At 36.9% G+C, this 21,253-nt stretch overlaps 2 protein-coding genes across 2 annotated transcripts; one reads left to right on the plus strand and one right to left on the minus strand.

The window, feature by feature from the left end:
* Window positions 1-873: 873 nt before the first annotated feature.
* LOC144435478 (AP-4 complex accessory subunit tepsin-like) lies at window positions 874-13,972 on the plus strand. The gene is made up of 14 exons (XM_078124071.1): window positions 874-933; window positions 2,846-2,918; window positions 4,141-4,232; window positions 4,802-4,895; window positions 5,412-5,479; window positions 5,925-5,997; window positions 6,958-7,035; window positions 7,824-8,096; window positions 8,652-8,766; window positions 9,250-9,369; window positions 9,500-9,578; window positions 10,884-11,018; window positions 11,875-12,639; window positions 13,694-13,972. Exons 1-14 carry the CDS (start codon window positions 874-876, stop codon window positions 13,865-13,867), a joined length of 2,199 nt encoding a protein of 732 aa, XP_077980197.1. The 3' UTR covers window positions 13,868-13,972.
* Window positions 13,973-17,917: 3,945 nt separating this feature from the next.
* Window positions 17,918-20,919, minus strand: LOC144435280 (ATP synthase F(0) complex subunit f, mitochondrial-like). Its single transcript, XM_078123869.1, has 4 exons — window positions 20,801-20,919; window positions 20,010-20,108; window positions 19,443-19,559; window positions 17,918-18,191 (listed from the first exon to the last, which is right to left on the minus strand). Exons 1-4 carry the CDS (start codon window positions 20,814-20,816, stop codon window positions 18,160-18,162), a joined length of 264 nt encoding a protein of 87 aa, XP_077979995.1. The 5' UTR covers window positions 20,817-20,919; the 3' UTR covers window positions 17,918-18,159.
* Window positions 20,920-21,253: the final 334 nt, after the last annotated feature.

Consider the following 21,253-nt stretch of genomic DNA (forward strand, 5'->3'; position numbering starts at 1 on the left):
TTGTGCACATTTCCTAACTGTAGCTATGCAGACAAATTGCATGAGATAGTATCAAGATGACTGAATAAGTTCTATCTAAACTGGACCTGAAATATTTTGCTGTCAATATATATAGTTTGTTTTATCCTTGTCAAGCATTGTGAAATCGACCTACTTACCCAATGTGATGGGTTAGGTTACCCGTTGACAAGCATTTTTTTTATTTTTTCTGACCTTACATATGATATTTAATTGCGTATGCTAAAATATATATTATGTAAATTGCACGCAAATTTATGTAAATTAGCACTTTTCTAAATTTTAAATGCATGATTGCACCAAGACAAAGTTCTGCCCCCCTTGCACTTTGGTCAGGCTACGGCCCTGAAGTCGTTCGTGCCTTTTTTTGCTACGCTTCATCTAAAACAAAGTCGTCGCCTCGCTCCGTAGCACTGAATACTAATGCCTACCGATAGGAACTGCGAGTGCCGAAGGCACGAACGGCACTCGCTGTTCAATCAGTACGTGGTTATAGTATTGCTCCGGATCGGAGCGAGGCGACGACTTTTAACCGTACGGTAGATAAAACGTAGCAAAAACGGCACGAACGACTGTCGACAGTCTAGCATGCTGTGTGTCAAATGATAAGTAAGGTATTTGGCTGCTAGAAATGTTTCCCTGGATTACACGGACGATCCCGGTAGTGAACCCCGTCACGCATCAGTTAGTATTTGTGAACTACTGATGCATCAGTAGTTCACAAATACTAACTCCAGCACTAAAATAGACGATGACAACAGTTGTAGCATCGAAATCGCAGGCGCCCATCTCCGTGAAAACAAAAGATAAAAAAGATGCGAATTATGAGGGCGCCATGACATTTCCTCCTTCAAGATGGCGACTGCCAGCACAGTTTTCTCAGGTTTCGTCGATAAAGTAGCTTTTATGAATAAGGTAAGATTTAAAAAAGTTCTAGACCCAGGGGAAATTAAAAGAGAAGAATGTTGGACTATGAACCGACTTTACAATGGATATGCATTTGTGTGGCGAGGGAGTTACTGTTAGCGTTAGGGTTACATACATAGAAATAGATAGCTTGCAACTTGCAAGTTGCAGACGGAGTCATTCGGAACTCGATTCTGACAATTGTCCTGAGGAACATAGTCAGTATCACACCCCGTACACCGTATGCAAGCAGGACTAATAGCGATACAATTAGGAAGGAATACAACAATATGATTATGAACGCTCAGGGGTCCTACTAATTACTGCCCGGGACTGCCCGGGAGCAAACTGGTGGCCAAGTGGCATTCAAAAGTCAATATTTATGTGCATTGGCCCACTTCGAATATATATTGACCAACATTTAGTGGATTCAAGCCCCTGATTGCTGCTTTTCCAGTCTTACATTTTCTAGCGTGTTACAGACATTGCATGGCTACCACACATATTACTGCCCGGGACACATAGTCCTGTTTGCAGACAGAGTAAGACGGGACTCTTTCTGACAACTCCCTTTCCCTCTTGTAAGTTCTAGGGACATTCTCGGAATCACGTCCGATACTCTGTCTGCAAGCAGGACTAAGCACTTGTGATATAGCTTCTCCTGCTTGCAGACGGATTAATTCGAGACTCAGTTCTCACAATTGTCCCCCCGGCCTGTTACGGTGTTGAGGGACACATATCAGTAACTAGTCCTGTACACATCGTCTGCAAGCAAGACTAGGATATAGCACAACCCTAGCCTGTTTTACTGTGCTGACTGTGACTCCGATAGCTATAGCTGTGAGAAGACAACAGCTATGGTAGTCACAGTCAGTGTCATAAACAGGCTAGAATGACACTAAAACTGCCTGAAGAATGTGTATCTTCTGCAATGAGCGTACATGTATTGTGTTCGGAAATGAAAAAAAAAACAATATATCTAAGCATAGTTCTCTCTATTTTATAGTTACCGTGTTGTATCATCACCCACAGGGGAAGATATGCTTCACTACATGCACTGTAGTATTTTCAAGGCAAAAAAAATCTGCTGTGGCTGGAACAAACACAGTATGATATATTCTCACATGTTTGCTGCATTCTAACATTCCAAGTACACCTCAATGGCTTGGAATTTGTCATTTTTGTTTACAAATATTTACATTTTTTTTTGTTTATTGTTTACTATTACAGGTTTTTTTTCTTCCTAATTTCCCTGCAAGGTTCCATGTAATAAAGTATTGAATTGAATAGCTGGTGGTTTTTTTTGTTGGTTTTGATAAATGCATCTCTTTTAATGGTAAGAGGGGAGAAGGAGGGGTCATCGGTTGAGGGCGCTCTGTACAACTAACTCATAAATAATTAATAAGGTAATGATAGCAAAGCTGGTTTATTCAAGCCAACAAAAGAACAGTTAAAATTGATTTAGAGAAAACCCCACAACACCAACCTTTTCAAATCATTACTTTATTACATGGCACCTTGTAGCACACAAAAAAGTAAAAGTAAACAATAAGAAAAAATATTTGTAAACAAATATGGCAAATTCCAATAGGGAACTTGCAAACCTGCCATGTTGAATGTTGTATCATGGGAAATGTGATAATAAATACTAGTCAATTAGCAATGTAAACAATGCTGATACATTGTAACCACAAATAATCAATTCATAGTCACACTGACCATTGTGGGAGGTTTATTTTATCGGTAGCTCCAGATTGGGTATTACGATAACCACAGATAGTCCCATAGTCCTTTGCGTCTGAGCGTGCTCAGTCTGGATTGCAAGTTCCCTATTGCCCCAAGCCTGTGTATCAACTTGAAAAAAGAGACCAAAGGGTGTGGTGTATGAAGGCATTCATTATTTTCCTCTTTTACTACACAGCTGCCTATATTACTGAAAGCAACTTCTGATGACAATAATCCAACTCCAGGCTACATGTACCAAGAGATTACGAGTATCCTTTATAGAGTGTGTAATATAGACTGCAAGATACGTCGAGTCGTTCCGCCCTCGCCGCCCTCCATGCCCTCCTCTCAGGAGGGGTTGACCCGATGTGTGAAGGTGCCCCCCGTCACGGCGTACCTTACAGACTAATCATAATACTGTAGACCTAGAAATTTTCACCACTAGAAAATTGTGTTGTTATATTACTACAATCTTCAACTAGTTCTCAAAGACTAATTTTTACTAATTACCAAAATGGGTACATTGTGTCAGGCTATATACAAAGAGGTATTTTAGTCACTACTTTTTTTTTTTTTTTGCATTTTTCTTTTCCAGCGAAATAAGCGAAAATAAGTCTTGAGTGTAAGTAAATGTCCAGCATTACGGTATTCCTTCCATGTTTTCCTTTATTTAGTTAAGAGTTTATAGAAAATATGACACAAGCATCAGTAACATTAGACAATATCATAAGAAGGTGAAACAAGTTATTAACCCATTTGGCATGCTGTTTTAGTGGAGATAACTATTATTATTTTCAGAGATAATGTTTTCAATGTAAGTTTGAAAGAGATGATAATTAAATGCAGATAGAGAGACCATTGGTGTTATTTGACATGGGGGAAAAATGAAAGTTAGGTACTGTACAATACAAATCTGTTTCTCAGTTAGGGTTCACAAGATTGACGAAGAGGTCTTCAGGTTTTTTTTAAATTATTTTTTTAAAGGGCCATGTTTCAATCCTAGGTCATCACATTAGGTTAGCGTAATAGAATTTACATTGGATTATTCTTTTGTTCCGTACCAACTTTTTCTATGTCTCTGCCAAACAACTGTTTTTCACACCTGGATTTTAATCGTAATCTGAACTGGGCCTTTAATGAGACATATTATTACATGTATATCAAATACTATTAAAGTAAATAGATGGTTAACAGTTAAGAAAACTACCATTCTAAAAAAAAAGTAAATAGGATCAACACACGTACAAACTGTGAAACACTAACACCCACCACAAATGCATACACACAAGTACACACTCACACGCATGCATGCACGCATGCATGCACGCACACGTGCACGCACACACACACACACACGTACACACACACACACACATACACACACACACACACACACACACACACACACACACACACACACACACACACACACACACACAGAGTTTCAAATATCTAGGGTAACTGGTCTTGACCTTAACAGTGTATTCATAGATATTTCCTTTGAGTCAAATGGATACTGTCAGTGTCTTCTTGACTACTTGGTTGACAGACTGGAAAAGAAATCATTTCATGTCAAATTGAAGGCAAGTGATAATTTCAGATAAACATATCATAGAACACAGTTCTCACAACTTACCATTGGCACACACACACACACACACACACACACACATACACACACACACACACATACACATACATACACACACATACACACACAGACACACACACATATACATACAGTTCTCACAAGTTACCATTGAGACACACAGTTCTCACATCTTACCATTGACACACACACACATACACACACAGTCACATACACACACACACACACATATACATACAGTTCTCACAAGTTACCATTGAGACACACAGTTCTCACAACTTATTGACTAAAGTGATGCTGTAAGAAGTTTGTTTGACATTGAAGTCATGTGCCGTTACACTGTAGATGTAAGCATCAAAATCATAACTGTCTTTTAAACATAATAAAAATACAGCTCACTGCATTCACTGTATGCAAAGTAGTGATTTGTTTGTGTCCATATCGAATGTACTCACAATTTGTACACTGACTTACTGGGCCCATATCATATGTATTGTCAGCGTTATACTTCATTTTGAATGTTCACTTTTTGTATAATATTAGGTACTAAGAATCATAAAACACGTTGTTGTTAATGGAAATCAGATGTTTACACTTGGCCTCAGAAGATCAGCCAAAGGAATCAAGGATGCAACCAGTAAGTTATTTTTCACACAATGTTATTGCAGATTTTTAGATAAGTCAATGTAAATGAGTCGGTAGTCGGCAAACATGTAGAACAGTGCATCATCTGTACAATATATAGACATTTGTATTCAAATTTAGGATTTAGGTCAGGGTTAGGATTAGGTCAGCTGTGATAGAAATGAGATTTAACCTTAGTGTAAACTTGCCGTGTATCGTCTGCAATGAGTAGACACATTTTGCATGGCAACAAAATAGCTCCACTGTTCATACAATTTGCAAGGAAACCATTCAAAATGAATCACATTGTCATGATATGTAGTCATGATATTTGAATGGTTTGAGTGGTTGGCTTGGAATCTTCAAGTTGCTGGTTTCAGCCTTGTCACTCCAATATATTTCTAAATGGATAAAAGTCCTTGGACAAGATGTTAACCACAATTGTACCCAAGTCAAAGCGGATATTCTTAAGTAAATGACAAGTGAGTCATTTATGCAATTATTTCATGTATTTGAATTACTTTGACAGACTTCACTGGTCCACCAGATCCATTACATGGCAACAGTCCATACATTGCTGTCAGGAAAGCCGCAGAGGTAACACAAAAAATTATCTTACAATTAGAATATGCAAAGTAATATGGATATTACACCTAACCCCCCCCCCAAAAAAAAAACAAAAAACAAACAAAACAAAAACAAAACAAAACAAAACAAAAAAAAAATACAAAAAAAAAACAAAGACAAAAAAACAAACAAAAAACATACACACAAACACAAACACACACACACACACACACACACACACACACACACACACACACACAATATTTTCTTCATTTGGCACTGATCCATCAACGCAGTCCAAACATTTGCATCATGTTGCTGCTTATATAAGTGTTACTGAATGATTGCCATATATAGTGTGAAAAGTTACTTTCCCTCAATATTCCATTATTCAAGTCACTGATCATAATCTACTAGTTGAGAAAAGACTAGTATCATTCTCGAGACTCATTCTAAGAAAAATTTATTTTCCCAGGAATTATCTGAGATTCTATTTGATACTGAAAGAAAAGGCAAACAAAGTCAGGATTCACAGACATCTCTTTCTGGTGAGTTTAATAACATTGTTGTCACTATAGTGGAATAGTTGGTTCTTTTTTCACTTGTGCTTCTATTTACTACTACATACTTGTTTGGGTTTACGAAATCCACCACTACAGAATATTACATTCATTTTAATTGTAGTGAGTAACGGAAGTTTACGCTAGGTGCTCTAGTCAGTAACTCATCAATGCTGGCAACGACTCCTGAGAGACCACAGCAAGTCTCACAAATGTATACACCATTACACCACACTGTATTTTGAACAACAGTGTCTGTGAGAATACATTGTTACCATCACACCACACTGCATTTTAACCAAACTCTCTGTGAGAATACAGTGTTGCCGTCACAGCACACTGCAATTTGACCAAAATGTTTGTGGGAGTAAGGTATTACCATTGCACCACACTACATGAAGGAGGCAATGTGCTTTAAAAAAATCAGTGTGTTGCTAAAAAGGAAAGGAGAAACATGTGACATCATCAAAACTTGAATTTTCCTTTTAATATGTGTCACATGATGAGGACTAACTATCACTGTAAATGGAGTTAGCATTGATACATACATTTTAATTCCTCAGTACCTGCAATAGCTTTTTACATCGTACTAGAGGGTCAAAATGGAACGAGAAGGTCGACTTCTTCTCACGCACACCTATACTATAGTAATGCATGTGAAGTGTGTGGAGCAGAAGTTATGGTGTCGACCAAGAAATCAAATGTTCGTTATTTTTATGATGCACCAAGGTAGTAATATTCTATTTCAGATACTGAGAATTTGTCAGTTGTTCACATATCCTATAAAAGATTTCAAAAAAGTTGATTTCTGCTAATTTTTTTTTTTTTTTTTTTTTTGGGGGGGGGGGGGGTTAGTCTGGCCAAAAAGCAAAGTATAACAGACTTGCATAGAGATATAATTTGAACTCTTCTAACTTTTTCTAAATCTTCTTTATTCATGATCAGTAGCTCCAGGCATTGGATCAAGTGGAAACTTATCAACAACAAGAATGGAAGGATTTGGTAATACAGTTGATGCTCCAAAAAGTAAGACTTACATTTATTAGCACAACTGAACTGGTTTCAAAGTTAGTCTCCAAGTTTACTTCACTTTAATACGGAAGTGTACAGTGAAGTACTCAACGGTTGGATACTGATCATAAGCAGTCAATGGATTTGTATGAATGAAGAGACATTCAACTTTACACAAGGAGTTGTCTGCTTTTCCGTGACTAAATCTTACTTTCTTTTCAGAGGTATATGATCACCAATTTTGTGGTTGAATAAGTCCTTGTAAATACCTGCAAATTGTGAAAGAATGCATATGTTCAAAGTAGAATTACTCATTTTTGTGGCAGCCATATTTTTCAAAAATATAATGGACTAGCTAGTATTTCCAGATAATACAACTACTAAATGTGTGCACATTGGTGTTTACTGCTGATATTATCTCTAAGTTTTAGTGTAACTTCAACAATGTCTGTCACTGTTGTAGCAAATGTAGACACAAAAATGGAAACCAAAACCATCGTCGCAAACCACGGCCTGTTTTACGGCAACGTTCTTAATGAGCCTCCCACATATTTGAAAATGTAGTGGTAGAAATAATAAATGGCTTGCGTGAATGGTAATCTATCGAAATCTGTGTAAACATGTTTGTTCTTGAATTTTGTCAAAAAAGCTGTAACGGTTTGTGTTAATAGTGATAGACTTTGTTATTTGAAATGGAAGAACTCATCACACAGGTAGGTAGTTTTAGTACAGCTTGTGATGGGAAAACTTAGTAGCTTGGTAGAATTGTGTTGTAAAGTTAAAAGTTATTTTTTTTACAACAGAAACATTCAGTGAATCAGTGCTTGAGAACATAAAAGATTTTGCTGAGAATATGATGGATCCCTATGCATTAGTAGCATCTAAGACCCAAGATGAGAAGTTAAGGGAATACCAACTCATAGAAGACATCGACAATGAAAGTAGTAATGTATCAACAGCACCAAAATACACATTGTCAAGTAAAGGAGAATATAAGGCTGTTGATGTCACCCAGACTTCAGTGCCAAGTAATCCAGATGTACAGAGAGTTCAACAAAGTGGAAAGCTGAGTTCAAGTAAATACACAAGAATTTGTTATTTGGGCAGAAAGATATACATTTTATATATTGTTGCTTTTGTGAGCACAAATCAGTGAAAAATATAACTCTGGTAGTGGAGCAAGTGGGTGATAGTGGTTCCTCTGTTGTGCAATTCTAATCACCCTGTGATCAAGATAGTGTAAACATTGGAAGTCCCAAAACAGCTACACTGCAAGTTCATGGAACTCTGTCAATGAAACTCTGCAATGCCTCCCTACTGAGACTATAATTACCACCAATGTCCATTCAATAGCTTATCACTGTTGTATCAACAAGTTGCAACAATAGTTTTAATTTGTGTTTATGTTAGAAAACCGACGGCTCAATTACCAGAGTAATAATAAGTGTATAACATGGATGAGTACAGTAATTGATTCTATTCAATTTAGATTACATACCAGGTAAAGGTTGAGGTAGACGATAAGATGAAACCTGTGTGTTACTGATAATTTATTCTTGTAAATTCAGATTTATTTACGACTAGATAGGATTCCATATATGTGATACTAAGTTGAGATTCTTGTAATTCAGATTACAAACCAGGTAAAGCTGGAGGTGGCTGGGAAGAAGAAAGAGATGGAAGCAATGGAAGAACATCGAATGGTAGTGAACAAAAGAGTAAAGATAGTACAGATCTAGCAGAAAAGTAAGTTTTCTTAAGTATTGATTTATATTATAGATGAGAAATAGTTTACACCAGGCAAACATAGCACATGCAGGCGCCGTGTGAGTAATCGCCCCCGACTATTCAAGTCATTACTCCAGGAGTCCCCCCAAATTCAGACTCGCAGTGTAAGGGAGACATGCCTGAGTGATACAGCCTACCCAACAAGTCTGTAGAACACTCATCTTGTGTTTTCGTCAGTCACAAAAAATACCCTGTCTACAGTGGGATTCGAACCCATGACCCCCCTGACTGCTAATCCTGAGCTCTAATGACGAGCCAGCCATATGTTTATTTGACCTTTTAACCTTCTGGGTCAAAGTTTAAAAATCAAATAAAGTACATCCATTTTATCCATGATTAGTTACACGAGCCCCCCCCCCCCCCTCCCCCCCCCCCCCCTTGTGTCTTCTATGGATATATTGTTGACATGATTGTATTGTTTTTTTCATAATCCCCTCATAGACTTGAATCTGTATCTGTCACCGATTGGTCTCAAGAAACACAGCTTGTCGAAGAGATCACTTCACCAGGGGGTGTCAAACCTATTCCATCAAGAGATGCTCTCACAAAATTTACAAAGAGGTATGGTGTCCTCAGTAATGTGCATTTTATCTACTTTACTTGACTTATATAAATACTGAGAAAGGGCATAAAGCAGGTAGTTCCATAGCATGTCATTTATGTCTTATCTCTCTCTCATGTTTTGTCACAGGAGTGCAACTCTCAACTGCGTTAAAATAGTGGAGTTACTAAATGACAAACTGACCGACCCATCAAGCCAAGTTCAGTTGGTAAGGAACTCCTAATATTACTACTCACTTAGTTGATACAATGATTCTTATTATTATTATCCCCCATTGGGCAAAGCCAGAAGGGGATACTTAGATAATATTATTCCCAATATTTTTCTTCCTTCAGCCAAGGAAAATATAAGTGACCTGAGAGGCCTTTGTCACTACAGGTTAGTAGACAAGTAGTGACAACCCTTAGGTCACAACGATTTTGGGGCATAGTGTAATTATACCATCGCCACTAACATTTTTAAAAGATTGGGCAAGTAATGGCAATTTTGAATATTTTGAGTCATATTTTGAACACAGCAGAACCAGCTGTGACATAGACACGTGTTGTTGTGACATAGACACGTGTTGTTGTGACATAGACACGTGTTTGTTGTGACATAGACACATGTTGTTGTGACATAGATGCGTGTTGTTGTGACATAGACACGCATTGTCGTGACATAGACACCATTTTTGTGACGTAGAACGAGAGTATACATTCCATATTTTTTGTTCAACTTGATTCGTACATGGTATAATTTGCTTATGGACAAAGCCAGAAGGGGATACTACAGAAGGTTCCTTGTGTCCATTCGTCCATTTTCAGCGTATCTCTGACATGTTTCATGGGTATCATGTGCTTTGTGATATTTGAATGTGGCTGATATCATTTACATAGGTAACATTAGAAGCATGAATTAACCTGAAGTACATTTAACTTTTGACTGAAGGATGGCCATATTTATGTGAAAAAATATGCTTTGATCATACACTATTTGTATGAGGACGTTTATGTCTTTGACAAAGACTTGTTTCTAACCAAATCCCATGGCTTCAAATTACTTGGCCGGGAAAAGTATGTCAAGCTGTTACTAGTGTAATTTAGATGTTCTTCCCCTATAATTATCTTTGTTCAGCCATGGAAAATACTGGTGACCTAAGGGGCCTTGTCACTTTGAGTCGCCAGGTGAGTAGTGATAAACCCCCTAAGGTCATGAGTATTTTCTGGTTGAATGAAGAAATATATTGGAGAATGACATAATTATACCACCACCACTAGTAATATCAAAGAAAAATTGGGGGAAATAATGGCAATTTTGAACGTTTTTGACTCATGATATTTTGGACACAGCAGAACCAGTGACGTAGGCATGTGTAGTCCTGACATGGACTTGCGTTGTCGTGGTGTAGATAGAATGACCATGAGTATATATTCCATATTTTTGGCTTATGCATGGTATAATATAGAATGCACTGTCAGTTATAGAAGATAACGTAGTGACAAGATTAATGTTTTCTTTTCTCTCACAATAGAAATCTCTGTGTGTTCTTGAATACCTACTGAAAGCAGACCTAGTCAGTACGGAGGACATGTCATCGTGTTTGAAGACTAACTTACAACGTCTAAGCCAAGGATCACAAGGTTCAGCACTAACTAAAGCTAAAAAGGTATAAGTGATTTTGGTTGAGTTGTTAAACAAACAGTCAAAGTTGCTTGTTGTATTGTTCTCATAAGCTCTGCCTAATCAATCAATCAATGAATCAATCAATCAAATCAAATCAATCAATCAATCAATCAATCAATCAAATGAATTTGTTTAGTGCCAAAATTCCAATACGATGTAATGTTCTATGGCGCTGAACAGGAACAATAGTAGATCAGTGTAAAAAGTTGGAGAAAGCTGTTGCAAACGGATGTGTCTTGATGTCCTTCTTGAATTTATCGACAGTTGACGAAGAACAAAGTTCAAGTGGTATATTGCCTAATATTGCCTTACGAAGGGAAACATTGAAAATGACATAATTACAATTTCCGGACTATGTTGAAAAAAATAAACCTGTTAACATCTGATATATCATGAAAATGAGAACATATCACGAAAAAGACTTGTACCAGGTGCATGTACTTTGTTACAAATTCTTATGTCTGTGTACGTGTGCCATTGAATACCTAAGGAAAATTTTGTATGGTAAAATTTGACGATAGAGAAAGACTTCTATATGTAATAAATTGTCCTTTTTCTTTCTCATTAACTTGTTCTAACAATCTGATTAAAATCCGATGTGGTAAAAGCAGCCGATTCCTTTAGTTACCTCTATTTCCATCGCTTAATTTGTTTTCGATTTTGCTGTCCTGGGTGATCAACGTCCGTGGGAAGGTGGCAATCATTCCTGGAACTAAATCGAAAAACAAATGACACTAAGCAATGGAAATAGAGGTAAGTAAAGCAATTGAGCCACTTTCACCACATCGTATTTTAATCAGACTGCCTAACAATGTGCAACATATTCTTTCTTCCATAAGATTCTTCGTCAACTCGAGAGCATGGAGAAGACAGCTGTATCTGTTCCCTGTGCTATACATAGTCAAAGCAGTAATGGAATATTTGTACCAGATTTATGTACTCCCTGTACAATACCACTTAATACACATAATGATGACATACTGGTACCAGATTTATCAAGTCAAGAATTTGATGCTTCAAGTCGCAGTACATCAAGTGAATCTTTTGTTACCTTGGCAACAGATCATACGGAAACAGAGGCACAGTATATGTCGATGCCAGTAGTGCCTGACAGTACTGTTCAAATTTCTACAAAACTTTTCAGTGGAATGAATTTGCAAAACTCTGCTAAAACAGAGCATGTACCTGTTAATGATCAATGCAGAAATTTGTCACAATCAACTGACTTTTCACTTTTAGGTAATACTTTTGAGACTGCGTATGTTGACGAAAATAACAGACCTGCGAAACAGGTAAATAAAGATGCTATGCCAGTAACTGTAGAAAAACACTCGGATATGCACACGTACAAAAACATGAAATGTCTATCTAAAGAGGATGAAACAAACAGGACACAAAATCAGAACCCTCTGATGTCTCGAACTGCTAATATGAATGATTTATTAACATCTATGGGTATGATAGACATTGTTGAGAGTAGTTCATCGTTATACAAAGGACAAAAGAAAACTTCAACGTCATCCATACAAAGTCAGTCTCAAATGACAACACCACAACCACCAAGTGTGACTGAAGCAAGACCACAGAATCATCAAATATTAGCTGTAAGTACCCATATTATTTGATACAAAGTATTTGCTTGAAGGACTGCACTGTGGTTATTTGTTCTTACTTTTTTGTTTTATTTTGTTGCCATTTAAACTAGTACATGTTGAACAATGCATAACAACATTCATCATGTACCAGTACCTGTCATTAATTTCTTGATGGCATGCATTGGGAAATATCACTTCTGATACGAGACGTTAAACGTCATGATATTCACGTGAGATGTCATAAATTGCTTATTACCCGATATCACCTCTTTGTTTAGTATTGCCATTTATGAATCATGCCATTTTCATGGACATTGGCACTCACAGTGATATGATGAATAAAGAGGTGATAATTAATAACTTCATAAACATGCTCTTACTAAAAGTTCGCATATGACCTGTTAATGACATGATGACATAATTTGCACCAAAAAATTCAAAGTTTCATTTAACCAAGCCCCCCACCCCCCTCCCCTTGTGTCAAACTGAAATGTTCATGACATATGGCATAATTGACCCCAGCAACTACGAACACAGCTTTTAGTAACATCCAAGTGGCATTACACTTCGTAAAGATAACTATTATTGGATAGGCAAGTGAATAACATTCAAAAATGTATGCAAATATGCCTAGCAACAAGACCACCCCCCATAGTATTAGCCAAATGATGGGTGTATGTCGTGAAGACAACAACATGGATGGGTAGGCAAGTGGATAAAAATTCCAAAAATGTAAGCAAATATGCCTAGCAACAAAAACTACCCCACAGCATATAGCCAAATAATGGATGTATGTTGTGAAGACAACAACAGGGATGGGTAGGCAAGTGGTTAATATTCCAAAAATAGACATGTACACATACCAAGCAACAACTCCATACCCACTGATCAAACCCTTGGAAAAATACATCTCCAATCATTGCACTACAGTGCCATTTTTTTTTAGTTTTTAAGTCTGATTTTTGGCTTTGCACAAAGATATTTACATGTCAGGAAATCTGTGCAAAGACTTTCGATCAAGTAATAAAAAAAAGTAATCTTACTGACCACTTTTATTTTGCAGGCCTATCCACAATTGTCAAATGCCAAGCTGAGTGCCAATTCTACAATACCAGTAAGACCACAACAATGCCAGAAAGGATCATTCTCATTTATGACTTCCGAGACTGACAAAACAACAAAGAGTTCAGATGCCTTCAATTTTGTACAGGATGCCATGAAAGCCAGTAAAAAGTAAATTAACATGAGGTGCGATGATGTGACGGAAATGTCATTGTGAACTAGCTGTCCAGCGTTGTTTAATTCCACTTGCGAATTTTGAAAACACTGTGGTGATTTTCATGTGTGTGGTAATATGCTCCGATGTCACCAATAAATACAATTATCCTACAGTTTATTTTCCAATCAGAAATGTCCTTTTATACCAGTCACTTTGGAGTACAAGAAAATATATAACAGTAAATTTACTGTATCTTAATAGCCATGCCAGGCAGACAAACAAGAATGTGCGACTGGTTAATCAAGTGGTTCACTGCAGCTCAACAGAGTAATTACAAATGCCTACATCAGACCGTGGAGCACGGAATCTGACACAAAAACAAATGAATTGGATTAATAACACTTTGTTCAACATGTTAGAAGTACAGAAACTTGTATTACATTTCATGGTTTGATAAGTATAGTTTTATGGCCTCTTTATGTGTACATGAAATGCCAGAGAACTGGAGATTTGTTTGTGAATGTGAACTATTATGTAAAGTGGTCATAAAACTGTTATCAAATGATGGAATGAAATACAAGTCTCTGTACTTCTAACATGCTGTGCCAAGTGTTATTAATCCAATTAATTTGGTTACTTTCCCTGTTCGTATCACCTTCCGTTCATCCAAGGTCTGATGTCAGCAGTTGTCATAACAATATACACACAGCTGAAGCAGATAAAATTGAATGATGTAAGATTACAAGATTTGACATATAAAACATAATTGAGTTTGCCAAGGCCCAATAAGCTACATCCTACTAAGGATGTGCCAGTCACCTGCACTTTGGGGCTTCTATACTCAGCACGTACAAATGTTCACAGACTCCATGCACAAACTAGATACAGTATACTCAGCTCTCCATAATCAGGCACGAAGACAATTAAACAAAGTTAGGGCGTGGACATAAGGTAACAATGCATACTCGCATTAAAAATTTCCCCAACAAACTACATAAACAACAAATAGACACTGCCATGTTGAATCTTGAAATGGAAGCCCACATAACAATAAATCATGGTATTGGGAAATGTGTTGAAGACCCAGTCAGATTTAGGCAAGCTACAAAATAATTTTAGTGTCTTCAATTGTCATGATTCAAGATGGCTATCTTCATAATGGAATGTTGTCCTCAGCTCAGAGCCAGTTCTTTAGAATTACTTGATATAATTATGAAACATTAATGCCTCATCAACTCCCATTGGCCTTTGTTTTTGCACACTAAGGTCTGTGTGACACACACACACACACATTTACCTGCTGTTATTGGCATTTACTAGTAAGTGATATAATTTGGTGTAGAATGTATGTATAAAGATATTGCCTGCTGTTAACATTCACACATTCACACCAAAATTTTACCCAGTGTAAGTGTCATTAATAAGTGAATACAATTAAATGTATATACCAAGATATTACTTAGGCGTGTTGTGCATGCCATACAGTTCTAGGTGAATATACCAAGATATTACCTGTTGTGCATGCCATACAGTTAGGTGAATATACTAAGATATTACCTGTTGTTCATGCCATACAGTTCTAGGTGAATATACCAAGATATTACCTGTTGTGCATGCCATACAGTTAGGTGAATATACTAAGATATTACCTGTTGTTCATGCCATACAGTTAGGTGAATATACCAAGATATTACCTGTTGTTCATGCCATACAGTTAGGTGAATATACCAAGATATTACCTGTTGTTCATGCCATACAGTTAGGTGAATATACTAAGATATTACCTGTTGTTCATGCCATACAGTTAGGTGAATATACCAAGATATTACCTGTTGTGCATGCCATACAGTTAGGTGAATATACTAAGATATTACCTGTTGTTCATGCCATACAGTTGGGTGAATATACTAAGATATTACCTGTTGTTCATGCCATACAGTTCTAGGTGAATATACCAAGATATTACCTGTTGTGCATGCCATACAGTTAGGTGAATATACTAAGATATTACCTGTTGTTCATGCCATACAGTTAGGTGAATATACTAAGATATTACCTGTTGTTCATGCCATACAGTTAGGTGAATATACTAAGATATTACCTGTTGTTCATGCCATACAGTTAGGTGAATATACCAAGATATTACCTGTTGTTCATGCCATACAGTTAGGTGAATATACCAAGATATTACCTGTTGTTCATGCCATACAGTTAGGTGAATATACTAAGATATTACCTGTTGTGCATGCCATACAGTTCTAGGTGAATATACCAAGATATTACCTGTTGTGCATGCCATACAGTTAGGTGAATATACCAAGATATTACCTGTTGTTCATGCCATACAGTTAGGTGAATATACCAAGATATTACCTGTTGTGCATGCCATACAGTTAGGTGAATATACCAAGATATTACCTGTTGTTCATGCCATACAGTTAGGTGAATATATCAAGATATTACCTAGACCTGCCATATAGTTAGGTGAATATACTAAGATATTACCTGCTGTTAACGTCATTTTAAGCAAAATGTTGAACAGATGTAGATATCGATTTGCAAGATATTACCTGTTGTCAATATAATTTCAAATATAATTTGGTACATGTACCAAGATAATACCTGCTAATATCATTCAGATGGAGCAATCAATGTAACCAATATTAAGGGATATACACTGCATTGTGTATGTTATTTTGCATTCTGATAATATGTGTTAGCCTTGAATCCAGGCAATCTGGGATTTTGAATTCTCTCGGCAAAATTCTAAATCTCTGATCGCCTGGTTTCTAGGCAGGAACAACAATCTGAATGTTTACTATTTTGTACTTTCAGAAGGATTTCAGCTTACCCCTAGAATTTATATAATGCACTGTCAATCTTTCTGAATGTGAAACTAATATCTGTTTTGTTACTAGGCAAGGCATATCTGTACATTCTTTGTTTCATTTTGATATCTAGCTGTATTTACATTTCATGTGTTGTCCTTGGTCTTCACAGGAGGATCATTTTCAATATCTTCAGCTGATTTTTTTTTATTCATCACAGAATAATATGTACATAATATTGGTTTATTGTTCTATTACTGTTGTCCAAATGAACTTTCTATGCATGTTTTGCAGCAATAAATGTTTAACATTATGAAATGCTGATTTTACTCTGGACATTTTACGATTCAATATTCCATCATGAAGTTAGATTGCAGTGTCCACCGTTTTGTGAAGAGAATCTATGTCACTAAGGGACGATCACACAATGTCACACAAACTCAAGAAGTGATCTTCATTCATGTGTCTTCCAACCGGGCTCACAACTGTATGCCATTGTTTGCGATGTTAAGTTTAATAGGACGGTATGATGTCATGCATTCTCAGAATGACCACAAGAGGGCAGGTCAAAATCAGCAATTATATGGCGATCTACACGAACTTGAAAAATTGAACATTAACATAAATCAAAAGTTATACATATGATAATTACATGTAATAAGTGGTATAAATCAGTAGTCAAAACATTTCATCAATCAGAACAAGTCAACTTGTTCTTTTGGTGGCCTTTACATTGTAAACACATACATCATTAGCTATTCATACACCTCCTCGCCCTCACATCCTCAGCTTGTTTTGAGACCATTTTCAAAACAGATAACATATTGAAAATTCTCGCCCAATAGCCTTGTTCATCAGTGTGCAGTCCTCTCAACCATGGCAACTAGTCAGACTATTATTATTCAAATGAAGTCATTACATGTATGTAAATGTACACAAGTTACCGAGATGCAACACAGGAAGTTTATGTGTAATAATTTACATGTTATTAACATATATTTATGTGAAATTAACATATGGAGGTTTTGATAACGACTTTTAAGGGTGTGGCTACCTGAATCGTTTTGAAAATGGTCGTGAGACTAGCTGACGATGGAGGGCTAGGAGGTACGACCAGCTAACAATGTATCCCACCCAACAGCATAGGGTACACGCATACACAAACTTCACCATGCCTAGAGCTCTACTGTAGCCTCAGTTCAGTTATTCTAACAAGAATGATTATCAGACAACTGTATGGTTGTTGTTAAAGATTTAATTCAATATCACCACTCTCTGCTTTACAATCATTTATAACAATACATACTAGGGAAATAAACAAGAAATGGGAATCCCATGCACAACAAATTGTTAAGAAACACAGCAATACAGTATAATCCATGTCTGTCGTGGGGGCGACAGAGATGTTATGTCACTCCACTAGGACAGTTGTCAATCATTCATGGACTTCTTTATCATATAACACAAATCCATACCAAATTACTACCAATGATATACTCGGTTACGCTCATGTTCTGAAATGAAACATTTACAAGCTTGTTAGCACTTGTCCAGGCAATTACAGGATTGGCCAAACAGAATAAATGTATATTGAATGTTTACTGTAGATAGATGGAGCTGAAGCTGAAAAAAAAGATGTTTATGATGAGTGATAAATATCTCTCTCCCCCTCCCTCCCCCCCCCTCTCTCTCTCTCTCTCTCTCTCTCTCTCTCTCTCTCTCTCTCTCTCTCTGTCTCTCTCTCTCTCTCTCTCTCTCTCTCTCTCTCTCTCTCTCTCTCTCTCTCTCTCTCTCTCTCTCTCTCTCTCTCTCTCTCTCTCTCTAATTCATTATGTGAATCTATAGGAAAGTATGTGCCACCATTGCCATAAAAGTCAAAGGAAATACACATGTCCAACATTGTGTGTTACCTTTGCACCAAGTATGGTTGAAATTGGCTGATATAAGTCAGGGGAATAAGGGTGCCCTAATGGACGGATGCACAGACAGAACTCAATATAATAGCCACCTCTGGCTGTTGCCCAATTGGAGGTAAATATATAGATGAATTTCTATCCCCTGAATAGCATGGACATTTTCCCACATATTAAAAAAAGGTAGTCCATTACAATCTGGGTATTAATGTAGCACTACTGCTTGACCACTACTGTAACCCATTAGTATCACACAGCAGTGGCTCAAATGTAGTGCATGCTATACAGTATATGTTTCTGCTGCAGCTAGCTAAAGAGGCTGAATTTTACTACCGGCAAATTTATATTTGCAGTGATCACGTTGTGAAAAGATTAAACAAAAATAGAGACTATTACAGTGTCATCATCTCAGACCACAATAACAGGTCATAGCGCAGATAACAGAATTTCTACCTGAATGATGAAAAAATATTACTTACTATATTACAAACTAAATCTCAGAAAAAAAAAACATGATTCTATTAAAATCAGTGTGTTGAGGTATGAACTGATGCACAGATAAAAGTACAATTTCTATCCGATACATATAAATATTGGTATTCCTATGAATAATTATCAAGTCAAACTACACTCATAACGGTAACTAATGACCAACGGGATGTATATAATTTTATATGTAGTGTAAGCTTTTCATTTCAGTTTGTTAGAACTGTGAAAATAAGAAAAAGTTAAACACAATAAAAAAACAAGAGCAAAATCTGTTTTGTTGGACGAGAACTGAAATGGTTCAATCCCCTCCCTCCATAAGCACACGTTTTTTTTAATTCAACATTGGGAGAACTGTTAACTTACTTGCTTCCTCGTATCTCCAGGTGTAACTATACAGTGTGTATGCTGCTATAAACATTCCCAGTGGTGCTACACCTCCTCTCCTGACATTGACATATTTCAATACAAATCTAGTATGAGCTGTAGGAAGATGAGATGGTTTCGTTAAAAGAGGAACACCACTCCCAGAAAATAAAACACATTTTTGTAACCATTTGGTTCTGGAGTCATCTCAGGATTTCGCACAAGGTAAGTCATGCAAACAGACTAGCTCAGTATTGCACATGCACACAACCTTGTGTATGCTTATGTTGTGGTCATGTCATGCATTTTGTGGCACGAGCTGATGTCAGACAAAAATTATAGACAAGTCATAGGTTGAATTTAGTGACTTAAAGTTCATTTCTGTATATTTTAGTCATTAGCAAGGGTATGGGTGTTTTTTTTTATTACTAAAAATTTGTATGCATGAAATCTGTATGCAATCTCATTGTTTTATCTCTGAGGAACCACACTGAGCTAGGGTGGATATTACTGCTAAGTAAAATCTTTGTTGTCAGTTGTACAACAGTGGTTTTCAAGTGTACTTACCCCTGCCAACAGCAGCACCAATAGCCTTTGGTGTAAAAGAGCAGCTACTTAGCCAGGCTGGCAGCTGACCCAGCTTGACCTCAGTAAGTTTGACTGGAACTGTATATATGTATAGAATGTAAATAAGTAATTTGTATATTATCGTGACACGAGGTATTAAATTTATACATCCCTTTAGTACAATCTCGCAAGAAAGTGAATATGAAACCTCCCAGCCCAATGCCATGGACTTTATATCATGTCACTTTTAAACGTGAACTAACAGAAAAATACAGAGTGATACAAAGAGAAAGGTGATAGTGCAGAATGCAATTTGTGGGAAGTGTGTTGCTGGGGGTACTTTAAACGTAACAGTTGAGCAGAACTGGGTGTCCTGACATTTACCAGGGAAAAATTTTATCAGATCTCATTAGTATGCAAATATCTCTTTCCTGATCAGCAAAGATGATAAAATCAGTGTACGTTTTGGTCAAGATATATTGGCGCTGATCAGATGAATATATTATATCAAACTGTAACAGTTTTGGAACGCTAGTTTTATCTAAGGTAGACTACGGTCTCGAGCAAACGGGCCCAGATTTGGTCTTTGAAGTTCGAGGGTGTTAGGTCATGTGGCTTAATATGTAGCTTTTACATATTTCAGGAGACTGAAGTTTTGAGTTACAAAGGAATATTTTACGTCTGATCTATGGTGTCCCTACATTTCGTTATTAAAACTACCACATCGGCTTCCACACAGACGTTCTGGTACATAATGAAACTTAGATTTCTAGTCAAGCGTGGGTACTTACGATTTTTGGCAGCCATGTTTGGTACCGGCAACGTAGTTCCGTTACCACGCGTAATACTACAAACAATTGAGTGCTGCTTCAAATTCGATATTGGGAAAAACAAGAACCAAATTTAACCAAAATTATTCCGAAAACATTTCATCCCCCAAAATTTGGTATCTGAAGATGACAAACGAAGTCGAAAAAAGCTTTGTTCTTAGTATGTAACATTTGTGCTTCTGGTGGAAGAATACATAATGACCTTAGCAGTAATTAATTACGAATACCTTTTCTCCGTGTCGGCGTGTGGGGGCGGTATCACTTTGAGAACAGTTTTCCTGAAAGTTGAATAGAACTGTAAACCTCCCACTATAAAGCTGCGGTTATTTTTATTAAAGTGCACAGCAAGATGCATTCACAAAATCATGGAACACATTTTGAATGTCAGGAATTAGGCTCCTGAGGCTGACTGCC

This window comes from Glandiceps talaboti, chromosome 5 (genome assembly GCF_964340395.1).
Source record: "Glandiceps talaboti chromosome 5, keGlaTala1.1, whole genome shotgun sequence".
Taxonomy (NCBI): Eukaryota; Metazoa; Hemichordata; class Enteropneusta; family Spengelidae; genus Glandiceps; species Glandiceps talaboti.